The sequence below is a fragment of the Pleurodeles waltl genome, chromosome 11, assembly GCF_031143425.1.
Source record: "Pleurodeles waltl isolate 20211129_DDA chromosome 11, aPleWal1.hap1.20221129, whole genome shotgun sequence".
Classification (NCBI taxonomy): domain Eukaryota; kingdom Metazoa; phylum Chordata; class Amphibia; order Caudata; family Salamandridae; genus Pleurodeles; species Pleurodeles waltl.
The window spans coordinates 337,965,363-337,989,147 of record NC_090450.1 but is presented as its reverse complement, the minus strand read 5'-3'; the positions used below and the strand labels follow the sequence as shown (position 1 = coordinate 337,989,147).

Sequence of the window (23,785 nt, the reverse complement as noted above, 5' to 3'; positions counted from 1 at the left end):
TTTGTGTTTCACCATTGCGCATATTAGTTGCTCAATGTTCACCAGTAGCACATTATGGGGGTCATTACAACATTGGCGGTAAAAGGCGCTTACCGCCGTGCAGAAGACCGTCAATACACCGCGGCGGTGGCAGTAGTCCGCCACTGCTATTATGACACATTTCTCGGAATCTGCCGAAATTCAGACACCCACACAACTCCGCATCACCAAAGGTCAGTGTTAAACTGGCGGAAACAAAACCTCCACCTCCACGCCAACAGAAACACGCCCATGCTATTACGACCCACGAATCCACGCGGCGGTCTTTCAACCGCGGTATTCCATTGGCGGTACACACTGCCACGCTCAAAATACACACACATCTCCAAAACACCACCACATTGGACAATTCAAAATACACACACCTGATACACATACACACACCACTCCCACACACCCATTAAAATATAAAACACACTCCCACATCACCCACAAACCCCTACGACCAAAAATCCGAGACGAAGGCCAGAGAGATAGCACAGATTAGACAATCCCACCACACAGAGGCACACAACACCATCACCCACACCACATCCACGCACAAAACACCACACACCACTACACATCACCACACACATTAACACTCACACCGCCCCACACATCACACACACCACCCCATGTCACGCCAAAGACACCCCCGCTTCTCCGAGGAGGAGCTCAGGGTCATGGTGGAGGAAATCATCCGGGTAGAGCCACAGCTATTTGGCTCACAGGTACAGCACACCTCCATAGCCAGGAAGATGGAGCTATGGCGAAGAATCGTGGACAGGGTCAACGCCGTGGGACAGCACCCAAGAAATAGGGAGGACATCAGGAAGAGGTGGAACGACCTACGGGGGAAGGTGCGTTCAACGGTCTCCAGGCACAACATCGCGGTTCAGCGGACTGGCGGCGGACCCCCACCTCCTCCCCCACAACTAACAACATGGGAGGAGCAAGTCTTGACCATCATGCATCCAGAGGGCCTTGGAGGAGTCGGTGGAGGATGGGACACTGGTAAGTCAAATCTTAACTAACATATCCCACACCCTACCTGCATGCTATCACACCCCCCCCCTCACACCCTCCCCTATCACCCAAAATCCTCACTAATGTACTAATAACACAAACCACCCATCCCAACACCAAGCCCTGCATGACACAACTAAGCATGGACACCCAGCACTAAAGCATGCCCACTGCACATACCCATAACACCCCACAACCATCATCACACAAGCCCCCACACAGGAATGCCTGCACTGGGGTACACAGACACCCACCCATTGCACACCATCACACACACAAATGCATTAATCATGCTATTATGCCCCTGCAGGAACCCGAAGGACCGTCGCCACACCAGAGGGTCCAGACAACACCACTCCACCCCCAGAAGAGGCCCACAGTGACGATAGCAGCTCTGCCCTACTGGATCCTGATGACCAGCCCGGACCATCGTGGGCCTCGGGACAGTCGGTCCCCCTTGCACAGCCCAACACTGACCTTCCACCCTCTGGTAACACCAGCACAGTACCCACCCAGCGGGCCCAAACCTCCGTACCCAGGACAGGTCAATCAGCGGTGTGTCCACCACTACAGGGAACCCAGGATAACCCACCACCCCAACAACAACAGGGACCTGGGGGCAGTGGTAGTGGGCACACGGTCCACGGGACGGAGGCCCAGGAACACAGGGGAACTGGGAGGGCTGCTGTGCGACAGGGGGCGGACAGGCCAAGGGGACCCACTCTCCACGAGGCCCTATCCTCCATCATGGGAGCATACCACCACTCCCAGGAGACAATGGCGACAGTCCTGGAGAAGTTGCAGGAGACCCTGCACCTGCAGGAGGAACAGTATTTGGGGTTCAGGGAGGAGCTCAGGACCATCAGCTCCGCCCTGGGCACCATCGTAGGGGTGCTGAAGGACATACAGCAGACCTTGAGGGACACCGTGGCACTCCAAGGGGCCCCTGACACTAGCCAGGACAATGAACTGCCCACCACCTCCACCGGCGCTAGTGGACAGGACGCCCTACCACAGGACCACCACACCAGCACCCCACCCCCTGCAGATGGACAACCACCACGCAAGCGGTCCCTGAGATCCAGGAACAGGACAGAGCAAGATGGCAAGACCCCCGCCAGGAAATGAGACCACCCTGATTGTTCTCCCACTGTCCCACTTTGTTACCCTGTCCATACTTAAACTGCCCCAGCTCCACTTCCTATGCCCAAATGGGCAGTGCACCTGTGAGTCTAATAGACTGGACTCTGCCATGGACATTCCTCCGCCATCACCCATCCTCATTTTACAACCCCCTCCCATTTCTGAGCACTTCAATAAACACCCTTGAAACACAAAACAATCTGGAGTCAGTCTGTGATATTGTAAATATGTATTATCAATGACAGAGTCATAATGCGTTTCCCATTGTAAAGCCAACATACCTATGTCACACATCACAAGTCCTTGAAGGATGCAAGCAGGTGACACACGTTGGTAACCACACCTGTGAAACCGTAATGGAAAGGTACAACTCAGTTACCAAATACTGGTTGAAATAGACAGACAGGATAGAGGTAGACGTGTGAAAGTTAATGTAATGGTAAAAATGAAAATGTTCTCACCTGTGTCTCACTGGAAATATTGCTGTATGACTGACTCCCTGTTGTTGTTGTCTTCTTCCTCAGCTTCCTCCTCATCACTGTCCACAGGCTCCACAGGCTCCACAGCTGCTACAACACCATCATCTGGACCATCCTCCTGCAGAAAAGGCACCTGGCGTCGCAAAGCCAAATTATGAAGCATCGAGCAGGCGATGATGATCTTGCACACCTTCTTCAGTGAGTAGAATAGGGAACCACCTGTCATATGGAGGCACCTGAACCTGGCCTTCAGGAGGCCGAAGGTGCGTTCGATCACCCTCCTAGTCCACCCATGGGCCTCATTGTACTGTTCCTCTGCCCTGGTCCTGGGATTCCTCACTGGGGTCAGTAGCCAGGACAGGTTGGGGTAACCAGAGTCCCCCAATAGCCATACACTGTGCCTCTGGAGTTGAGCCATCATATCAGGGATGCTGCTATTCCGCAGGATGTAGGCGTCATGCACTGAGCCAGGGAACATAGCATTTACCTGGGAGATGTACTGGTCTACCAAACAGACCATCTGAACATTCATAGAATGATAACTCTCCTGTTCCTGTACACCTGTTCACTCCTGTGGGGGGGGACCAGAGCTACATGGGTCCCATCAATGGCACCCATGACGTTGGGGATATGTCCAAGGGCATAGAAGTCACCTTTAACTGTAGGCAAATCTTCCACCTCAGGTGTATCTCCTTACGTGTTTCAGCAGGGCAGACAACACTCTAGACAAGACGTTGGAAAACATAGGCTGGGACATCCCTGATGCCATGGCCACTATTGTCTGAAAAGACCCACTAGCAAGGAAATGGAGCACTGACAGCACCTGCACGTCAGGGGGGATTCCAGTCGGATGGCGGATTGGTGACATCAGGTCTGGCTCCAACTGGGTACATAGTTCCTGGATTGTGGCACGGTCAAACCGGTAGGTGACGATGACATGTCGCTCTTCCATTGTCAACAGGTCCACCAGCGGTCGGTACACCGGAGGATTCCACCATCTTCTCACATGTCCCAGCTGACGGTGCCTACGAAGGACAACAGCGACGAATCAGTCATTTTTCATCCAGGTATGTACCCACAGTTACACACAAGACTACACCACTCACAAAACCCTTCCTGTATGTGTGTTGAGTGTAGGCCTAGCTATGTGTGACGCAGAGGTAAATATAGCCATGTGGACCCCTGAAATGGCGGCTGCCTGACCTCTAAACTGGGACAATGGGATTGTGGGGTAACTGCGCTGGCGTTGCACACCGTCGCGGTAGGCGGTCGTAGACCGCGGCGCAATGCTGCATTGGTTAACATAGGACCCTATGGGTCCCAGGAGCCAATGAACAGGTGCGCCGGCGGTGATGATGGGCACCGCCGCGGACGTCACCGCTGCAGACGTCACCGCCATTTTATATCTGTTCCATCACTAGATACCTGACCTTCGACAGGAGAGGACCTACACTGCAAGTGCTGCTGTGACCTCTGTCTGGAAGCGACAATGGCTGCTGCGTCTGGGGAAAGGGCCCCTACCTTCACTGCTCAGGAGTTGGAGAAACTGGTAGACGGGGTCCTCCCCCAGTACACGCTACTCTACGGTCCTCCAGACCAATAGGTTAGTACACAGGGAGCACATTGTATGGGCTAGGCCTGGGTGGAGAGGGCTGGTTGGAAGAGGGAAGGGGGCAGAGTTCATAGAACATTAATGCATGTGAATGAATGGGCCACATGGCCAGAGTAGGGAGGGGGCCACTCATATCGACGGTGCAGTTGGTAATGACTGTTCCTCTTCCCTTGTGCATGTCATGTAGGTCAGCGCCCACCAGAAGAGGGACATCTGGCGTGCCATCGCCAATGAGGTCCGGACCCTGGGGGCCCACCAGAGACGGGGCACCCACTGCCGGAAAAGATGGGAGGACATTCACCGCTGCAGCAAGAAGACGGCGGAGGCTCAGCTGGGGATGGCCTCCCAACGTGGGAGGGGTGCCCGTCGCACCATGACCCCCCTGATGTTCGGGATCCTGGCGGTGGCCTATCCGGAGTTGGATGGGCGCTTGAGGGCATCACAGCAGACACAAGGGGGTGAGTACAACCTCATTCTGCGGACTTTGCGCGCAGTAGAGGGGTCTGGGTGGGGGAGGAGGCCTGTGGGTGTACCTAGGCCAGCCAGAAACACGAAGACTAGGCCCCTCTGTAATGCAGCCCATGTGGCACTCTACCCCACCTCAGTAGAGTGCCAAGTACAAGTATAGTTGCCCCTGTGGCATCCATGTGTGCAGATGTCCACCATTGCCATGTAGGCCATATCCCAGAAATTGCATATGCAGAGGGCAGGAGCACGGTGCAATGCAGGGGGTTGCTGTTTCTGTCTTGTCCGCCAACGGTAGCTGTATGCCATGCACTCAAACTGTCTTTCTTCTGTTCCCCTCCCCCCCTTTTTTCTGCTCTCCCTGTTCTTTTGTACATCAGCATCATCAGGCGGAGGTACAGTGGCACCGGAGCACGAGGGAGCTGCATCCCACATGGCCATGGAGGGCCACACCACAGACTCTGAATACACCAGTGGGACGGAGGGCAAGGGGAGCTTCACGTCAGCCACCGGATCACCAACCAGCGGCACGGACTCGTCTGCCGATGGAGGCTCCCTTGTGGTGGCAGTGCCATCTGTGTGCCCCACTTCTACAGGTACAGCCGCCACTTCCCCTACCAGCACCGCCCTCCCAGCAGCCCCTCAGCGTTCGCCTCGTGCCCGCTCACCCAGGAGGGTGGGCATCACATTCGCCCCAGGCACCTCAGGCCCTGCCGCAGTCACCCCTGCTGCCCTCAGTGAGGAGGCCATTGACCTCCTCCGGTCACTCACTGTTGGGCAGTCTACCATTGTGAATGCCATCCAGGGTGTAGAACGAGAGTTGCAACACGGTAATGCATTCCTGGAGGGCATTCATTCTGGTCAGGCTGTCCTTCAGCGAACCCTGAAATCTCTGGCCTCAGCACTGATGGCAGCCATTGTCCCTGTGTCTAGCCTCCCCCCTCCAACCTCCTCCACCCAGACCCAATCCCCTGTACCCCAGCCCATCCCAAGCACACCTACAGACCAGCATGCACACAAGTCAGCACACACAAGTAGCTCAAGCAAACATAGGCACCACACAACCCACAGGCACTCACACAAGCCTCACCTACGTACAGACACAGCAACATCCACTGCCTCCACCGTGTCCCCCTCCTCCTCTTCTCCCTCCTCCCTCCCAGTCTCGTCTACACACACACCTGCATGCACCACATCTACAGGCACAATGAATCGCACAAGGACACCCAGCACCCCAAGCCGCTCACCTGCACTCACCACCTCCCCTGCCATTTACACGTCCCCTGTGTCCTCTCCCAGTGTGTCTGTGACTCCCCCTCCCAAAGTACACAAACGCCGGCAATCACACACCCAACATCCATCCACCTCACGACAGCCTCCAGTACCTGCACCTGCACCCAAAACACCTAAAGTGACACCTCCTACAACCACCTCCTCTTCCTCCACTCCCAGACCCCCTCCAACTACCCATCCCAGTGTTCGTCAGAAACTGTCCCTCTGTATAGTTGACCTTTTTGCCCCCCCCCCCTCCAATTCATCAGTCCCGTCGTAGCGCCTCAGCCAAAAAGCCTCCAATACCAGTGGTGCCTGTTCAAGGTTTGTGGAGTGCACCGGCCACCAGGGCAGGCAGTATGACCCGGAGCCAAGGCACTGGCAGCCCACCCCCTGTCAAGGCTCTGAAATTGGAGAGTGGACTAAGGGACCGTGTGAAGACTCCTGGTGGGAAAACAACTGACATGGGTTCCAAGGGGATTGGAAAGTCAGCTGTGACTCCACCAAAGGTGGGGCAGGGCCAGAGAAAGTCTGCCCAGCCTGTTGTGAGTGTCACGGCGGAGAAGGTCGTTATCATTCCCGGCCGTCGAGACACAACCGCCAGCACCGTCGTCACTGGTCAGGAGACCACCGCCACCGCTAGAGTCATTGCCCAGGAGGGCCCAAGTATCATCACTGGTCAGGAGACCACTGCCGGAGTCACAGCCCAGGAGGGCTCGAGTATCGTCACTGGTCAGGAGACCACCGCCGGAGTCACAGCCCAGGAGGGCCCGAGTATCGTCACTGGTCAGGAGACCACCGCCAGAGTCACAGCCCAGGAGGGCCCAAGTATCGTCACTGGTCAGGAGACCACCGCCGGAGTCACAGCCCAGGAGGGCCCAAGTATCGTCACTGGTCGAAAGACCACCGCCGGAGTCACAGCCCAGGAGGGCCCAAGTATCGTCACTGGTCAGGAGACCACCGCCGGAGTCATAGCCCACGAGGGCCCAAGTATCGTCACTGGTCAGGGGACCACCGCCGGAGTCAGTGCCCAGGAGGGCCCCGGCTGCCACAGCCCAGGTGGGCTATGAGGGAATGTCATGCCACACACCAATGCCCAGTGTAGGGAACGTCATGCCACACACCAATGTCCGTACCAGAACCGCCATGGCAAAGCACCGCTGAACAGTCCAGAACCGCCATGGCAAAGCACCGCTGAACTGGGCTTAGACCGCCATGGTGAAGACCGCTGAACAGGGCAAGCACCGCCATGGCAAAACACCGCTGAACAGGGCAAAGACCGCCATGGTGAAGACCGCTGAATAGGGCAAGCACCGCCATGGCAAAGCACCACTGAACAGGGCAAAGACCACCATGGTGAAGACCGCTGAACAGGGCAAGCAGCGCCATGGCAAAGCACCGCTGAACAGTTCAGAACCGCCATGGCAAAGCACCGCTGAACAGGGCAAAGACCGCCATGGTGTAGACCGCTGAACAGGGCAAGCACCGCCATGGCAAAACACCGCTGAACAGGGCAAAGACCGCCATGGTGAAGACCGCTGAACAGGGCAAGCACCGCCATGGCAAAGCACCGCTGAACAGTCCAGTACCGCCATGGCTAAGCACCGCTGAACAGGGCATAGACCGCCATGGTGAAGACCGCTGAACAGAGCAAGCACCGCCATGACAAAGCACCGCTGAACAGTCCAGAACCACCATGGCAAAGAACCGTTGAACAGGGCAAAGACCGCTGTGGTGAAGACCGCTGAACAGCCCAGAACCGCCATGGCAGAGCACCGCTGAACAGGGCATGCACCGGGTAAGAATGAATAGACCGCCACATCAAGCATCCTTATCCCATGTGCAGCTGGGACAGTGACAGGACAGGAACTTTCACGGGGAGACTAATCCAGTCTGGGCTCGAGTCCCCCTCCAGAACCATTGGAGACATGCATCCACTACCTCAGTCCTGCACAGGATGAAGCACTCTGGGCACCAGTCCCCCTCCAGAACCAGTGGAGACATGCATCCACTACCTCAGTCCTGCACAGGATGAAGCACTCTGGGCACCAGTCCCCCGCCAGAACCAGTGGAGACATGCATCCACTACCTCAGTCCTGCACAGAATGAAGCACTCTGGGCACCAGTCCCCCTCCAGAACCAGTGGAGAATGTTATCGACTTGAGAGACTGTGGCTTTTCACTCCCCAGGATGGCACAGTGGGCAACCCACACACTGTAGAGACTTGAGAGACTGTGGCTTTGCACTCCCCAGGATGGCACAGTGGGCAAACCACCCACTGTAGAGACTTGAGAGACTGTGGCTTTGCACTCCCCAGGATTGAAGAGTGGGCAACCCACCCACTGTAGAGACTTGAGAGGCTGTGGCTTTGCACTCGCCAGGATGGAACAGTGGGCAAACCACCCACTGTAGAGACTTGAGAGACAGTGGCTTTGCACTCCCCAGGATGGCACAGTGGGCAAACCACCCATTGTAGAGACTTGAGAGACTGTGGCTTTGCACACCCCAGGATGGCACAGTGGGCATGGAGCCCCGTTGTGGATCTGGCTTTGCAGTCATAAGGCTGAGGTGCCCCCCCTTCCCTTCCCCCTGAGGTGCCTGTAGTATTTCTATCTGATGCCCCAGCAGTGTTCTCTCCGATTGTGGTCAGGTATATTTTGTGGGCCTCGCCCATGCATTTTTGGACTGTTGGTGCACGGACATTGTTATGTACATATCTGCACTACTTCTTGTAATGTATATATTTCAGCCTGAATTTCGTTTATATCTGTATATTTTTGCAAGACATGTATATTGCAACATTACAATGTTTGAACGGATTTCGCTTTGTCTTTTCATTCTTCCGGGGGGATTGTGGGTTGTTACTGTGATTTTTGTGGATGCATTGGTGTGTACGTTGTCATATGCGAGGGTGGGGGTGGGGATGTTTCGTGGGTGTCCCCCTAAATTTTGCCTCCCCCCTCCCCTATGTCGTAGGTGCAGTACTCACCGTTGTCTTTGGCGCCTACGTAGATGGTGGTCGTAGAGGAGCAGAAAGACAAGCGCAGGTAGTATTTGGAGTTCCGGCTCCATGGAGTCCTTGTTCCTCGTGGGATGTGTTCAGGTGAGCGTTTTCCCATTGCAGCAACTATTTCCGCCGTGTTTTTATCCACGGTGAATCTGCCCCGGAAAAGGTGGCGGATTGGCGGGTTGTGATACTATGGGTGGTACATTGTGTTCCGCCTGTCTGTTGGCGGTGACCGCCGCGCTGCTTGTCTGTACCGCCGTGGTGGCGGTGTGTTAAAGTGGCTGTCTTTGTTGGCGGTTTCCGCCAGGGTCATAATTCCCTTTTTTTATCCTCTGCCCTGTTTGCGGTATTACCGTACCTTTAACACCGTCCGCCAGGGTTGCAATGACCACCTATATGTTTTGTTCAGTTTAGCTGCCTATTGGCTTTGACATGGCGTTAGCCATTACATTCTGTATTCAGGTCAGCTGCCTATTGGCTTTGACATGACACTAGACATTACATTTGATATTTAGGTTAGCTGCCTATTGGCTTTAACGTGGGGTTAGACATTGCAGTTGAGACATTGCAGATGAGCTGTGTTTTTCCAAGCTGTGTTTTTTCACAAGATAGACCAAGCTGTGTTCTTCACACCAGACTATAGCTGGTAAGAGAGAGTACATTTGGTGTTTTCCGTTTTGCTCAGCCTTGGGAAGAGGAGAAGTCTAGGAGATCTGGCCAGTCTACAAAGGCTTGCGTAGTTTTCCCGAGTCTGAGAGGAGGGTCACGTTTTTGGAACGATGGCTCTGGACAACGGCAGAGTTAGTTAGATTGAATCTGCTTTGACTTCAGACAGGAACGGGGACGTCAGTTGCCTGTCTCCCGTTTGGGTAGAAAATCTCTTTCTTGCAGTTGAACGGAGTCATCAACTTGAAGCCCCAGAAAGATGAAGCTGAATATAGGCCCTACAGCCTTGCCCTACAGTGATGAATTTTGACTTTTATGCTTTGCTTTGAAGTTATGCTATAATATATCACATGTATTTGCTGTGTACATTGCAACTGAGAAGTACTTTGATATATTTAGCTTTCATTGCTGCAACTACTTTTGAACGTGTACTTCCAATCTACTAATTTCGTCTCTCAGGAACCTCGTGGTGAAGAAATAATAACAATAAATGTCTTCTTTAAACTCAGAAGTGCATTCCAGAGAGGTTCTGTAAGCTCGGTTATGAGATAAGAGCAGGAAAGCAGAACAAGTGCGTAGGTCTCGCTTGCAGATGTAAGGGCCACTTGCTTCTGAAACAATAAAGCCTTTAGTCTACTTAACTTGTCAAAATTTATCTCGGAAGTAGCAATGTGAGGCCAAATATCTGCTACCTCCCTAATGTTAGTGGGGGGAAACAACACGTTGCCGCAGCATGTAACGACCTTAGTGACTGAAACAGCATAAACTATTCCGGCCCGCATGCCACAACAGTCTTCACTATTGAGGAGGACGTAGCTGTTGTTTGAAAGCACCTGGAACGTGCGTTTAATCAAGGGGACTGGAACTCCCTTCAGATAGCAAGCCAAATTCGCAACCGAGGCATTACACGCCCCATGCAAGGACAGCTGCTTACAAATCATTGAATGTCTGACTGAAGTCTCACATCCGCTACCGCTAAGAAAGACCTCTTTCATGCCATTGAGGCATTTGTACAAGAAGGGAAGCTCCCACTCCTCATGGATGTAACTATCTCCCAACTTTTCATATCTGCCTACCAGAACATGTTTCAAACAAGAAGTGAATTATAGTGTAGAAATAGGCAGATTAATAACCCCATGTATTAACCACTCTGCTGAGGGAATCTCTGCCACGGTAAAGGGCAATCTTTCTATCTTTTCAATGTTGAGCATGACATAAGTCGCCTCCTTCTTAGCCATTAGTTGTTGTTGTCGCGTCAAATTAAAGGAAAATAATATTTCCCTGCCACTGATGTGCTGCCACAGAACGCGACCCGCCTTCAGTGTCTGAAGCGTCCAACCCAACTGCATAATGGACCTGGTCTGACTCTGTCCATGATATAAAGAAGACATACCAGATTTTATAATGTCTATAGCAGAAGAAACAATGTTGTTAATTGTATATATCTGGTCGGACAAGGTGTGAATTCCATTATCCACAACAGCTAATGCCTTTTTCAAAATTTCCTGATCTATCTGCCTTAACCGGGCTGCAGCCTCTTGTTGGGAAAGTTTCCATATTTCATTGTATACCTCATACAAGAAACGCTTCCTACGTGGTATCTTTGGGCCTGACAAAAAATCTTGTAAGTCAGTGTTATTAGACAGGAGAGTGAGATGTGTCTTAACTGCATCTAGTGAGGATGATTTTAGCCACTGTTGGCACAATCTTCCCACACTATATGTTGTAATTATTTCAGCATGTTCTGATGATATATAGCAAGGGTCTGACCTACTCATTCGGAAACCCCCAGAGGAGGTGACAAAACGGTTATGACACCTGTTGGTATCTATTGGCCACAATATCCACCCGTCGGACGTGTCAATGTAGTGTTAAATGTTTCATTCTGGACCCATTCTTAAGCTTACTAAAAGTTGCATCCGTGTATTTTTGCCAATTGTTAAATTTAGCAGGGGCAGGTATACTGGGCTTGTTTAATTCTCTAATTGTTGCTAAGCCTAAGCAACTCGTCTGTTGTACTGTTTCATTTGAACAGGGATGAGACATGCTCTAAACAATGTTTCTCTACCCTTGGTCTGCCAATTTGTTGTTCCCCAAAAACTTTTCAAATCAACATTTTTCGACCAATATTCATAACCTTCAATTGATAACCGGGAAACAAAGGAGTCTGAATATATAAATTTTGTGTTGGTCAACATTTGTTTATCCCTAGTTGGATTTATCTTAAAGTAATAAGACTCAGCATTTTGTTGACGATGCCCAGAAAAATACGCAAACATTTCAAAATAAGTTTTGGAACTCCCTTGCGGGGAGTTGGACAATGTTCCCATTGTGTATAATCAAATATTGTCTTTGGACTGCTCGCTTTATGTATGAAGTGGTGCCCATAATAATTATAGCAAGACATGTCACCATAATTGTCTTTAAACTGTTAAACATCCTCATTTTCATAGACAGTATAGTATTGCAATTCTTTCATCATTGAGTCAACTGTTTTCACATCCCAATCATCAGATACAATGCCTGGTATAACTATATCATTCATGGATAACTTTAGCACATACGGTATTTTAATTATTTCAGTGGGACCGTATATATCAAACATTACTTTATCCCACACAATCCCATCTGGAATTGGCACTGCAGAAATCTACACAAAGGACAAGTGTCTTCGAACCTTATGTGAAGAAAAAATGTTGTTTCAATACCTCCTCCACCTGTTCAACCGCTGATCTCTCGGGAAGAAAATGACCATGTATTAACAGAAAAAAGGTAATGACAAACCCAATCCAAAGAAAAAATGCTAGGACAGTTAATAAAAGCCACAGGTAGTTCCATGGAAAAACAAAATACGTATCTTTAAGCCAATGTATCAGCTTACTTGGACCTGACAGGTCACAGCAGTCGAAGAGGCAAATGAGTCCGATAGACCATCGTTGTTGTCGGCAAAGTAACCAGAGGCAGTTTGTGCAAATGGCATTGCCGTAGTCAATGGAGGAGTTGGTGTTTCCCGTGATGGTACACTGTAGACAGCACCATCCGTCACGTTTGTAGTCATGGTGACTTGATCAAATGTTTCTAAATTGCTTGTTGTTAATGGAACTAATGCAAGATCATCATCATCCACCCTCCCCAAGCTCGGAGAGGCATCAGTGTTGGTATAAACAACTTGAAGCGGAACTTCTTCTCCAGTAGTGAGAGGGATTCAGGAACTACTGAATGTTCCTCTTGGTCGGCTGTGTAGAATCGACCACATGTAGTAACTTGACATTGTCAATAGAAACAAAGCGATTTTCTTTGGCACCTGGCAACGGTGGTAGAATAACAGTTCTAGTTCTGTGTATCCCCAACACAGGGACTGGTGCTCGGTAAGAAGGGCCAAATTCTTTTTTCACTGCGACCTTTTCACGCACAAGATCCCCCAACCCTGGGAATCCAGCCATTAGGTGTTACTGGCACATCCTTAATTCCTGTGGAGGCAGCACTTTTAGAAGAGTTATCTTCACGGAACTGCTGTAATTCCTGTAAGACAATGACACGATCATTTATGTCAAAAGATGTTTCCGCCACCTCCACACCAGGACCATCAAGATCCGGAACAAACATTTGTGTTCCGAACAGGCACTCATATGAAGTACGACCCCCCCCCAGGGACCTTCTAGGCAGGTTATTTAGTGCTCTCTGAACTCCATACAGGTGGGTTAGCCAACTACGACCCGTACCTAAGACTCTGTCTGTTAAGGATTGCTTTAAATCGCGGTTTAATCGCTCCACAACAGAATTTCCCTCTGGATGAAGTGGAGACGAGTACTGGAGCTGGACCCCCAACAAAGCCATGGTGTCCCTGAATGCCCTTGAGGCAAAGGCAGGGCCCTGGTCCGAATGAAATGGCGCAACTGCATATGTACCGACAAAGGCTCGCAAATCTTTAATAACTGTACAAGCATCAGCCGAGTGTTGTGGCCACACCCACACAAATCTGGAGCAAGAATCAACAGCGACTAGTATATATTTGTATGCACTATCCTGTGTTAATGGACCGCAATGATCCAAGTACACACATTGTAATGGTCTTTTTGAAATTAAGAGGGGTGTCTGCGGACGGCTCTTAGCTGTGGAAACTTGAATTTGTTGACAGATGTCACAACAAAGGACATACTGCTTAGTCACTTTATAGAGACCAGGCCACCAATAACGGGCCTTCAAGAGTGAAATTGTAGCCGCCATGCCAGCATGTGCAGATGCCACCCCCTCATGTGCTGCTTTAATTAATTGTGGTCTTACATCTTTATTGGGGATGTCACGTACACCTACGCCTGGGATTTTAACTTCAGCGTTCAGCATACTTCGCATCAAGTATTGGTATTTGTTAGGAAATCCTTTAGGATAAGGTGTACCATCAACCGTAGCTTTGATGGCAGCCATAATTTCTGTGTCTGGTTTGGAACTCGAACGAGTCACTGCAGCTACAGTGGCAACTGCCACTGCTGACTTTGCGGCTTTATCAGCCAAAGTATTTCCAGCAACGTCTATTCCAACGCGCTGGTGCCCAAGTGTATGCACAACATGGACTTTGGGTAGCGTCTCTTTCAGGTCTGCTACCTTACCCCACAGTAGTCTGTGTTTTGTGGTGTTACCTTTCGAATCTCTGAACCATTCAAGCGCCAGTAATGCAGGTATTCATTAAAGGACTGGACGCAATAACACGAATCACAACAATCAGTGTAAACTGTGTCGGATCTGTATGTTCTAGTGCCATTAGTAGAGCTTTTAGCTCAGCCAATTGTGCTGTACAATCCCCTAAGGTCTGTGTATAGGTATGTTGGGGACAGAATTTCTCCCCCTCCATATAGCCGCTCACGACCGCACATGCAGCGGAATATTGATGTTTAGTTCCAATCGCTGGTTGCGCAGAGCCATCGGTGTACATGACTACATTATATTGATCGATTGGCAAGGTGTCAGCGGTAACTGGATATTCAACTTCATATTGTAGAAATTCTTGAGTTTGTAACTTTGGGTCAAAAATATAGTCTACATCAGTGGCTGTTAGAGACGTAGCCCATTGTATCCATCTTGGATGAAGTGCTTTTGCGTTTGGGACGCTAGCTTTCGTAACAGCCTCAAGGGCCGGAATAGGAGAAACGACAATGATGCGTTTTCCCTGGGCAAGGGGTCTTTCTTTAATAACAGCCATCTGGACAGCAGTGAGAATTTTCTCAGTGGGTGTAAAACGTTGTTCTGCAGCGGAATACAGGTGTGATTTGTATGCAATCGGGACTGTCCCACCTTCATTAAAGGTGACATATGTAAAACCAATGGCCCCAGCTATCACCCTGATGACCAAATGTGTCTTATTGTCCTGTGTGTGTAAGTGTTTTGCTGCTAGCATGTCTGTCTGTAGCTCTCGAAGAGTATGTGTGTGTTCAACTGTCCAGTATTTGCCTGAAAAGTCAGGACGTATCAATTTGTATTAAGGTTTTATGCGTGTAGCATAATCAGGAATGTATGTTCTGCCAAAATTTAGAAAGCCCAAAAATGATTGTAGTTTTTTAATCGTATTTGGTGGTTGCAATTGTGCACATGTTTGCAAAAATTGTGGCGCTAGGCTCTTCCCTTCACTCGACAGCTCATATCCCAGGAACAGGACGCTGAGGAAGGCAATTTTTGACTTTTTGAAGTAAAATTTGTAGCCGAGTTTGGCTAACCCTACAACAATGCGGGCTACCCATCTTAAATGTTGTAGTAACTCATTGTCTGTGAGATAGATATCATCCACATATGACAATGCTTCAGGGTCCAACTCGTGTAAAATAGCAGTCACAAGAGCTGCAAACAGCCCTGGGCTGTTCTTATACCCCAGAGGTAAACAACAGAAATATTTCTGGGAGCCCAGTGCGCTAAAGCTTGTTAAGTCTCTGCTTTCAGGCTCTGTATTCTGGCAGAAGAATCCATTCGAGATATCCAGAGTCGTTTTATATTTTTTCCGCACAATGTTACTCATTAGTGCAGTGCTATGCGAATTTGTATAGCATATGTACGGGTATGTCCGTTTAAATGTCTGTAGTCTTAAGACTATTCTGTAAGAATGGTCTGGTTTAGCTACAAGGAATAAGGGATTATTCATCGGTGAGACACAGGGTTCAGTTACCCGCTGGTATTCTAATTGCGTAAGTATTTCTCTCACTGGTGCCCTTGTTTCATGTTTTATGGGATACTGGGTTTGTGGCTGAGGTTCACCTTTAATGGGAATAACATGGTGTGGCGAATCCCTGTCCCACCCTACGTGATTTCTATATAACGCAGGTGCCTGTGCGAGAGCCCATTCTATAGAATAGGACTCAGCGAGTTCCTCTGGAACAAGGGGCGAGAAGGAAGGTTCAATAACCTCCTCCCCTGCTGGGCAGGTGCGGGCAAAATCAGGCGGTCAATCTTGTTTGGCCAACAAAATGTCACATATTTTAACTACACGATCCCAGAAGATTGCGTGTATAGTGCGTTCAATGTCTCCTTCCAGTTGTAGAGTTACTTTATACACCCTATCGGTTTCGGAGACACGCATATCTGCTGTTTCTACTTGTATGAAGTCATCAGTTGCTTTCACCTCCAGATGCTCTAGAAGATTCCGGCGAACTATTGTGACCTCTGCCGCGCTGTCTAGTAGTGCTAGAGCCCAGTTCTTGTTCTTCAAGATAACCTTCTTCCTGAGTGGCATGTCTAACTGAGACAGCTGCCACTTTTTTCTTTTTAAATTGTTGTTTTTGGTGGACTGGTTTCTCTTTCTTCTTAACAGAAACCTCCGATGAGTGTTGTGATTCCTGTCTCGGTTTCACGTACTCCGTTCTCCGCTCTGATCGCCCACCTCTCTCATTTCTCTTTTCTGATGAGTCCTGAAAGGAACGAGATTGGAGTGTATCAGTATATTGATATCTATCAGGCGTTTTTATGTTCTCTCTATTTCTGAGATTATACCTATTCTGTGGGGTCTCCGTACGCGGCGATTCTCCCCTTTCTTTTTTAGGTGTTTGTTGTTTTTTTCTCCCAGCGTTTCTTATTACCCTCAGGTTGTTGTTTAGTATTGTCTTTATTCATTTTACCTTGAAATTGAGGTTTTTGTGGTCTAGCACCAAGGCTATCTCAACCGATACTGGAATATGTTTCCGCTAATATTTTTGGCAGTTCTCGCTCCTGATCTTGTTGCGGAACGTCTTGAAGACGCATGCGCACTGCAAGTGCAACTGCTTCCCCTTTAAGATTACTTAGGATAATAGAAAAAACTGTGGCAAAGTTGCCCATCAGTTGCATTCCTAAATCTAAGGCCGGGGCAGCCCCATATTCATCTTGAATTTGTTTTAGCACTTCCGGTAAGTTGGCTAATGTCAGTGTATCGTGTGCCGTTGTACAGAGCGCGGCAAATACCGTGCCCCAGGTATTACAGTGTTCTACTGTGGGAACCATCCCAAAGGGCAAGCACATAGTTAATATTCTATGTTTATCCTGAGGCCCGCATGGAGAAATACTGCCTCCAGCGTATTAATTTTTTGCGCCAGCCAAAACGGAGTCTCCTCTCGTTTGGCTGGTACCTTACCCATAATAGAGTGTCCAGTCACCGGATTTATACCTGGTGTTACTGCATGTGGTTGTGCTGGAGCAGCACGTGCTGGGTTTGTATTTAGTGTCTGCATCACAAATTGTACTAATCGTCTATATATTGCTGTTAATTCAGTATATAAGCGTCGAACCTCAGCTACCGCCATATTCGCAACCACAGGATGAGGTGTATATGTGGCCAATAAAGGCCAGGTAGGACCCTCATTACTTAGTGGACCTAACCTTACTGGTAATATTATATGGGGTAGGGCGCCATCAAGCCAATTATCATGTTCTTGATAAGATAAAGGTATTTCTAAGTATGCATACGCCCTGTACTGCCCAGGCGCATTCGCTACTGTATATGTATGAAATGTATTTGTGTTCCCATCAACTGCTGGAAATGTGACCCAAGAGTAAAACAGCACTGTTCTATAGGCTGCGTGGGCGTCTATCACAAACGTGACTCGACCTCCCTGTGCTGTAAGACCATGTGCTAGTAAATGTGTTGTAAGTGGTTGTCTCATTTTAAGAGCTATTTGTACAGCCTGGGGATTTGCCATGATATAAGCACTAAGAGTTCAGAGAAGGAAAGCCAAAATGGGGTCCTATTTCCTTTTAAGGTTCAAGCTTGAACAACCACCCGCTGTAAAATAGGGTTACCTATACGGCAGTGGTGGAAATCCTCAGTACCACGGACGTCTCCGTATACGGAACAGAAGGGTCATTATACAGAAATGAGACCGAGATATGCCGGTGGACCCGAAAATTAGAGCCTGACCAAACGTTGGCGGCGCCATGTCACGTAGGCTCTCATTATCCTAATGAGACTACTGGATTTTGAGTGGCAAGATCATTCACAGTGTGGGAGACTGGGTCTAACCCACGGTAGATGACACTTGTCACTCCAAATCCGGGTTTTGCTACGGCTAACTAGCAGTGCCTCATCTCTCCCAAATGGAAGAGACAATTGGGCAGCCGAGCGCATGACATCTTAGCACTTCCCAGGGAAGTCGTGGTCACTCAGGTCACAACCAGTTCTCTCACACACAGTGCGGTCTCATATATAAATGACAGAGGCAGTTTGAGTTTTATAGATTGGTTTAATAAAACGACTGCAGTTTAGATAGCAAAGCGTGAGCTGCAATAACCAGAACTACACAACACTAGGAATAAAATAGTAACAATGAGAGTGAAGCACAAGAATAAGGCTATCATAGTGCCGCTAGATTATAGTCTCTCTAAGTTATATTTCGAGCACAGCATGTGAAGCTCTAAACCTTCTTTTCAAGCACCCCCGGGAGGACATCAACCCTCATACCTGAGCAAAGGCCTGTAATCTGCATCAGCAACGAGGCAGTCAGCATCTAGTTGTAGGTTCCTGGCCGAAACTCCCTCTGACTTATACTAGGACTAAGAAGTGTTTTTAAAACTAACAAGCAGATGTTCTAAGAAAAATGTCCCTACGTAAGGATGTTTATTTTCTACGAATACTGGAGACTAAACTTCAACCATGTTTACCGGCAATGTACCAGACTGTAGCTTTGACTGAAGTACAGGGCGATCAAGAATGCATTATTTGAGAACACAGTGCTGAACTAAGCCAAACAGTGTGATAGAAGGAAATAAAAACAAGACCGTAAAACTGGTTATTGTAAAATAACAATGCAAGGCTGAATAAAATGTATCTAGGGCAACGTGCACCGCGGCCTAGTATGTTAGACTAACGTGCAGGAAGCTATATTAAAAATGGCTACACTACAAGTGGTGCAGACTTACTTTCTCCTTATGGCATATCTCACTCCTGACAGGTATAGAGCGGGCCTCCGGCCCAAGGCCGATTGCCTTCATTGTGCCAACCCCAGTGCTGACTTTTTTCACATGGTGTGGACTTGCCTCCATATAGCCACTTACTGGCGGGCGGTGGTAAAAGTGATCTCAGAAGTTATACAGGTGGGGGTTGAGATTGCTCCACTACCTATTTTACCTGGAGTTCTTGAAGGGGTGGGCTCCAGTAGAGCGAACCGGGCATTTGTGGGGACGGCCTGCTTGGTGGCCAAGAGAGACATTGCAGCGAACTGGAAGTTGGAGACTGCCCTGCGATGGCAAAGTGGCGTTGAGGGGTGGACTGGTGCGCCCAACAAGAGAAGTTGGTTTATGAAGCAAGGAGTTGTCCAGCCAAAGAGTGTGGGGGAGAGGGTTAGGGACTGGGGGGGGGCGGTGCACCAGGCATTGCCTCTTTATAGGGAGGATGTGCGCTTTGTAATTGACTATCATAATGGTTCCTGATTGTACACCAGTATGTTATGCTCTGGATCTGTGCAGTTAGTTTTCCTAATTGTACTAATTGTTCTTGTGACCTGCTGGGGTTTTATGCTGTTCTATATAAAACTAATAAAAATGGTTTATAAAAAATAAAATAAAAAAAGATTCCTCAGTTGGAACATTAATATCAGGGCTGCAATCATTGCTGGCACTAAATATTTACCATTTGGATGGTCAGAGCTATCTACGGATAAACATGTCTCTGCTAATTCAGTTTCCTTAGACAGCACCCCACTGCACACACTAAATTGTTGATCCTTTATGGGTAGGAAATGAAAGGCCATGGCCCAGCCTTCTCCAGGGTCATACTGGCCCGATACTGGCCCAGTCTCGGGCACATCCCATGCTGCGGGATCAGGTAGCGCTCTTTATAGTGCTGATAATACCAGGTGCACAATGAATCACGTACTTATAACATAAGTAGGAATTAGACTAGTTAGATATGTGTGCTGAGATATGAATGAATTGTATGTAGGTTCAACCTTTTATTCATTGTGTTCGCTGATTTATTAATTATTGCAACAATTCTTATATTATTAAATAGCAGATAACAAAAGTCAGCTTGTTTAAAATTGTGTGTTTTCTATCTGTGGGGTTCGGGTGCGGTTCTCCATTTTCATCTGTAGATAAGAGATTCTCTTGACAGATTTGTCCAACTCCTAACACTCTTTCACATTGGAGCATAAGTTGTGTGAGGGTTGACCGAAACTTGCCAGTCTTCAAAAAGTTTGTAGCTTCCTTTTGAAGCTTAGGAGATATATTGGCTATGACCCCCAATAATATTGGGGAACCAAGCATGCTTTTCGTCTCTTCATTAAGTTCTTGCAGGACCAAGGAGCATGCTTTTTTTCCCTTTAGTGGAGCAAAGTCATTTATAGTTGCACAAATGATTTCATATAAAGTGGTAGTTATGTCATCCACATCATGATCATCGTGAAATAGAGAGATAATATACAAAAGGGATGTTGTAAGATGATTTGGTTTAACATTCGTGCTGTCACAAACCCACATTTTAAGTATTTTGGGTTGTCCAACAATCTTTAGTTGTAGTGAAGACCATGACAAAGTGGATTTGATGATGGTCTTATTAGTCAGCTAAGATGGGATCATCAAATAGGAGGCCCTTCTTCTTAGCGTTAATGAAATCAAGGATCCCTCTTTGATGTGTGATAGTTTGAGGCATTATTAGATCATGTAATTTTTGTATGCTAAAGAGAAGATGGAACGCAATGTACCATTAGGTTTCCCCAGTGTAAATTAAAATTGCCTAAAATATGATTGTTATTGGAAAAAATGAAGTGAGCGGTCATACGGTCCATTCATTGTTTGATTACAGAGTTATCCTGTGGTGGGTGATAGATGATGTTGGTATTACTATTTTTTTGTGATATTGGACTGTGGTTCCACAAAAACATCAATATGTACATGAGTCTTATGTCATTTGCTGAAAGGCAATGACATTTTTAGAGATCACTGGTGCCCCACCACCTATTTTATCTTTTCTGTCAAGTAATATAGTGGGATAAGTAAGTCTGTTCTTGGTTGAAATGTTTTGCTGCAACATATTTAAGTCCATATCGTGAGATCTACATCTGTGTTAACAGTGTTATCCACAGACTCTATACAATGTTTTATTGTCGACCTGCAATTGTGGAGTAGACAACAAAGATCCTCAATCGTAGTGCTATAATAGGGGTATGATTTTAGGAAAAATATAACAAGATAAATTATGTTAGACTGAGTGTTAATGGATGACGGCTACATAGGTGGCCAGTCCAAAGCAGGATGCTTTTGGTACTTAAAATTAGTCTGGCTAGTGGAGGTCTTATCAGCATTTTGGTCATAGTACTCAACTAGCGTTTCTATCTCTTGTAGGAGGAGAGGTGGCACTGTTCTGTTTGGATGAGGTCATTTTTGTGTCTGAGAATGGATCACAAAGTCCTTGGAGTAGTAGAATCACATAGTTTGGCATTTTCTGAAGTTGATTTTGGGAAATCGGTGACAGAGATTCTCATGTTATAAATTTGAGGCCACTAAGATTAATTTCTTGACATAGAAATTCAATTTTGTTGACTAGAGGGTTCAGTGCATTGGATAGTAAGTTAAGGGCACCACTGATTAACTTCCAGTTAGAAGGGAAGTATTAAGGCCACACATATTGGAGCAGAATGTATAGTCTACTGATTACTCACCTTCTCAGATGTGAAGACCAGAAAGTCTGTTTTTAGGAGGTGTAGTCGAGCTTGTAATGTGAGGGAACGACTGCAAGACATGGCGGGGGCCTACATGAAACTAATAGGAACATTGTGGGAGTTCTGTTGTGAGAAAAGTGGGAGAACATGATGGGATGTTCGAGAAAAGGTGGACTGGAAAGTTCCAGGCAGAATAAATGAGAATGAGAAGATTTCTAAGGCAGAAAATAGGCACATATTTCATAACGTATCACTTTTAGAGGCAGAAACATTTAGATCAAGCAAATTAAGACTGTCCTAAGGCACGTTTTACTGATCATAGAAGGTAGTGGGGGCATGTAAACCCTTTTAACAGTCTTCCCTGCTAACCTCATGAAGAACAGAACATGTTAGATGTAACTGATGAGAATATGCTAGAACAATTCATGATGCTGAATCCAATCCCTTCCATATTCAGCTTGTGCCTTTTTTCATTCTCTTTATAAAGGTTCATGCATCTGTTTCATGCGTATTCACAAAGCTTTTCCCTCGTGTAGAGGCCATAGTCTATTAGGGTGTAAACTCCTTTTCCCCATGGTCTCTTCCTTCAACTGCGTTCCCCCTTGGCCCATTGGTTTAGCATTGTTGCCTTCTGTAGTGTTCTTACCCTCTTTGCCTTCCAGAATATAGTTCCTGGTTGATCTTCAACTGGCAATCATCTCCTTGTATAATGTTGCAGAGAAAAAAATACATGACTTTCTCTTTTCTTTCTATTATTTCAGAGAAAGAAGAAATATTTTGTGACGTGGCATCTCGACTCTGGTTTACCTACAGGAAAAACTTTCCAGCTATAGGTACAAAACATTGTCTTTTCTATTCTTCCATATGTATGTCCTTGGTAGAACTACAATAGCTTACTATTTGGAACAGTGTAAAGAGAAAGTATGTTTTTCAGTTGGGTGTGCTGATGCTTCAGCCTTTCACCAACCAGAGCTGTGGCACTTTCATATAGTCTAACCCAACCATGACCAGTCATTGTGGCTCATTCCTAGTTAACTCTAGCCTCGCTGACTGGGAAGAGAAGGGACTGGCTGTGAATGTCCTGTGAAGAGCAATCATGCAAGATGCTATTGGAGCACACAAAAATAAGTTGTAAGTATTGATAAAGGTATGATTAGTGGGTCTAAAAATGGAAACAAGCTGACTGGTAATTTATCTGTTGCTAAGTACTGATTTGCAAACATAGGATGACAGTCTTCAGTAGAGGATAGCAGCCATTACGTTTCGTCCTATGGACTTTGTCAATAATACTGTATGCATGCATATAATTAGTCCTTAGTAACAGTTGTTGTCTCAGCTGTCCAAAAAATGCAAATGAGGAGATGGTTCACTGTCAGTGTGTGGTAGTGCACAGATGTAGAGTCAATACTACTACTTGCAGCTACGAGCTCAATTAATTTACTCAGATGTATCACAGCCTTTAACGCTTATATTCAGTTCCTTAAAAGTTAAGGCGATTGGGCAATTTCATAACATTCTCTCTCTTATTACAATGGTATACTAATCAATGACCGTGCCAAGTATTTATCCTGGTGATATACTACACACTGACAACGAACCATCAACCTCGGGCATTTTTTAGACAAGACAGACAACAACTGTTACTTTGGACTAATTATATACATGCATACATAAGCCGTGAGAAAGTCAATAGGACGAAATACGTGTTGGCTGCTCACCTACTGAAGGCTGTCATCCTTGTTTGCAAATCAATTGGCTGCCAACCTATTCTTGGCATCAAATAAACTGACAGTTTGTTTCCATTTTTGAACTCACATGTCATACCTTTCCGTGCTTACAATTCATATTTGTGTGCTCCAATATAGTCTTGTTTGATTGCTTATCAGCAGAAACCTTTGGTAGATGATACATTCACACCTGTTGGTAGCAGAGTGTCTGATATTGTGAAGCTCCTGTTTCAGGACTACTACATTGTGTTTATAAAATA

General features: G+C 47.5%; 1 protein-coding gene across 2 annotated transcripts in view; it reads left to right on the top strand.

Moving 5' to 3' along the window:
* Positions 1-23,785, top strand: part of ATG4B (autophagy related 4B cysteine peptidase) — a 483,533-nt gene that overhangs the window by 101,387 nt on the left and 358,361 nt on the right. For both annotated transcript variants that reach the window (XM_069213627.1, XM_069213626.1), the window contains exon 3: positions 22,560-22,631. In XM_069213627.1, coding sequence (XP_069069728.1) covers positions 22,560-22,631 — 72 coding nt within the window. The remainder of the gene's footprint in view (positions 1-22,559; positions 22,632-23,785) is intronic.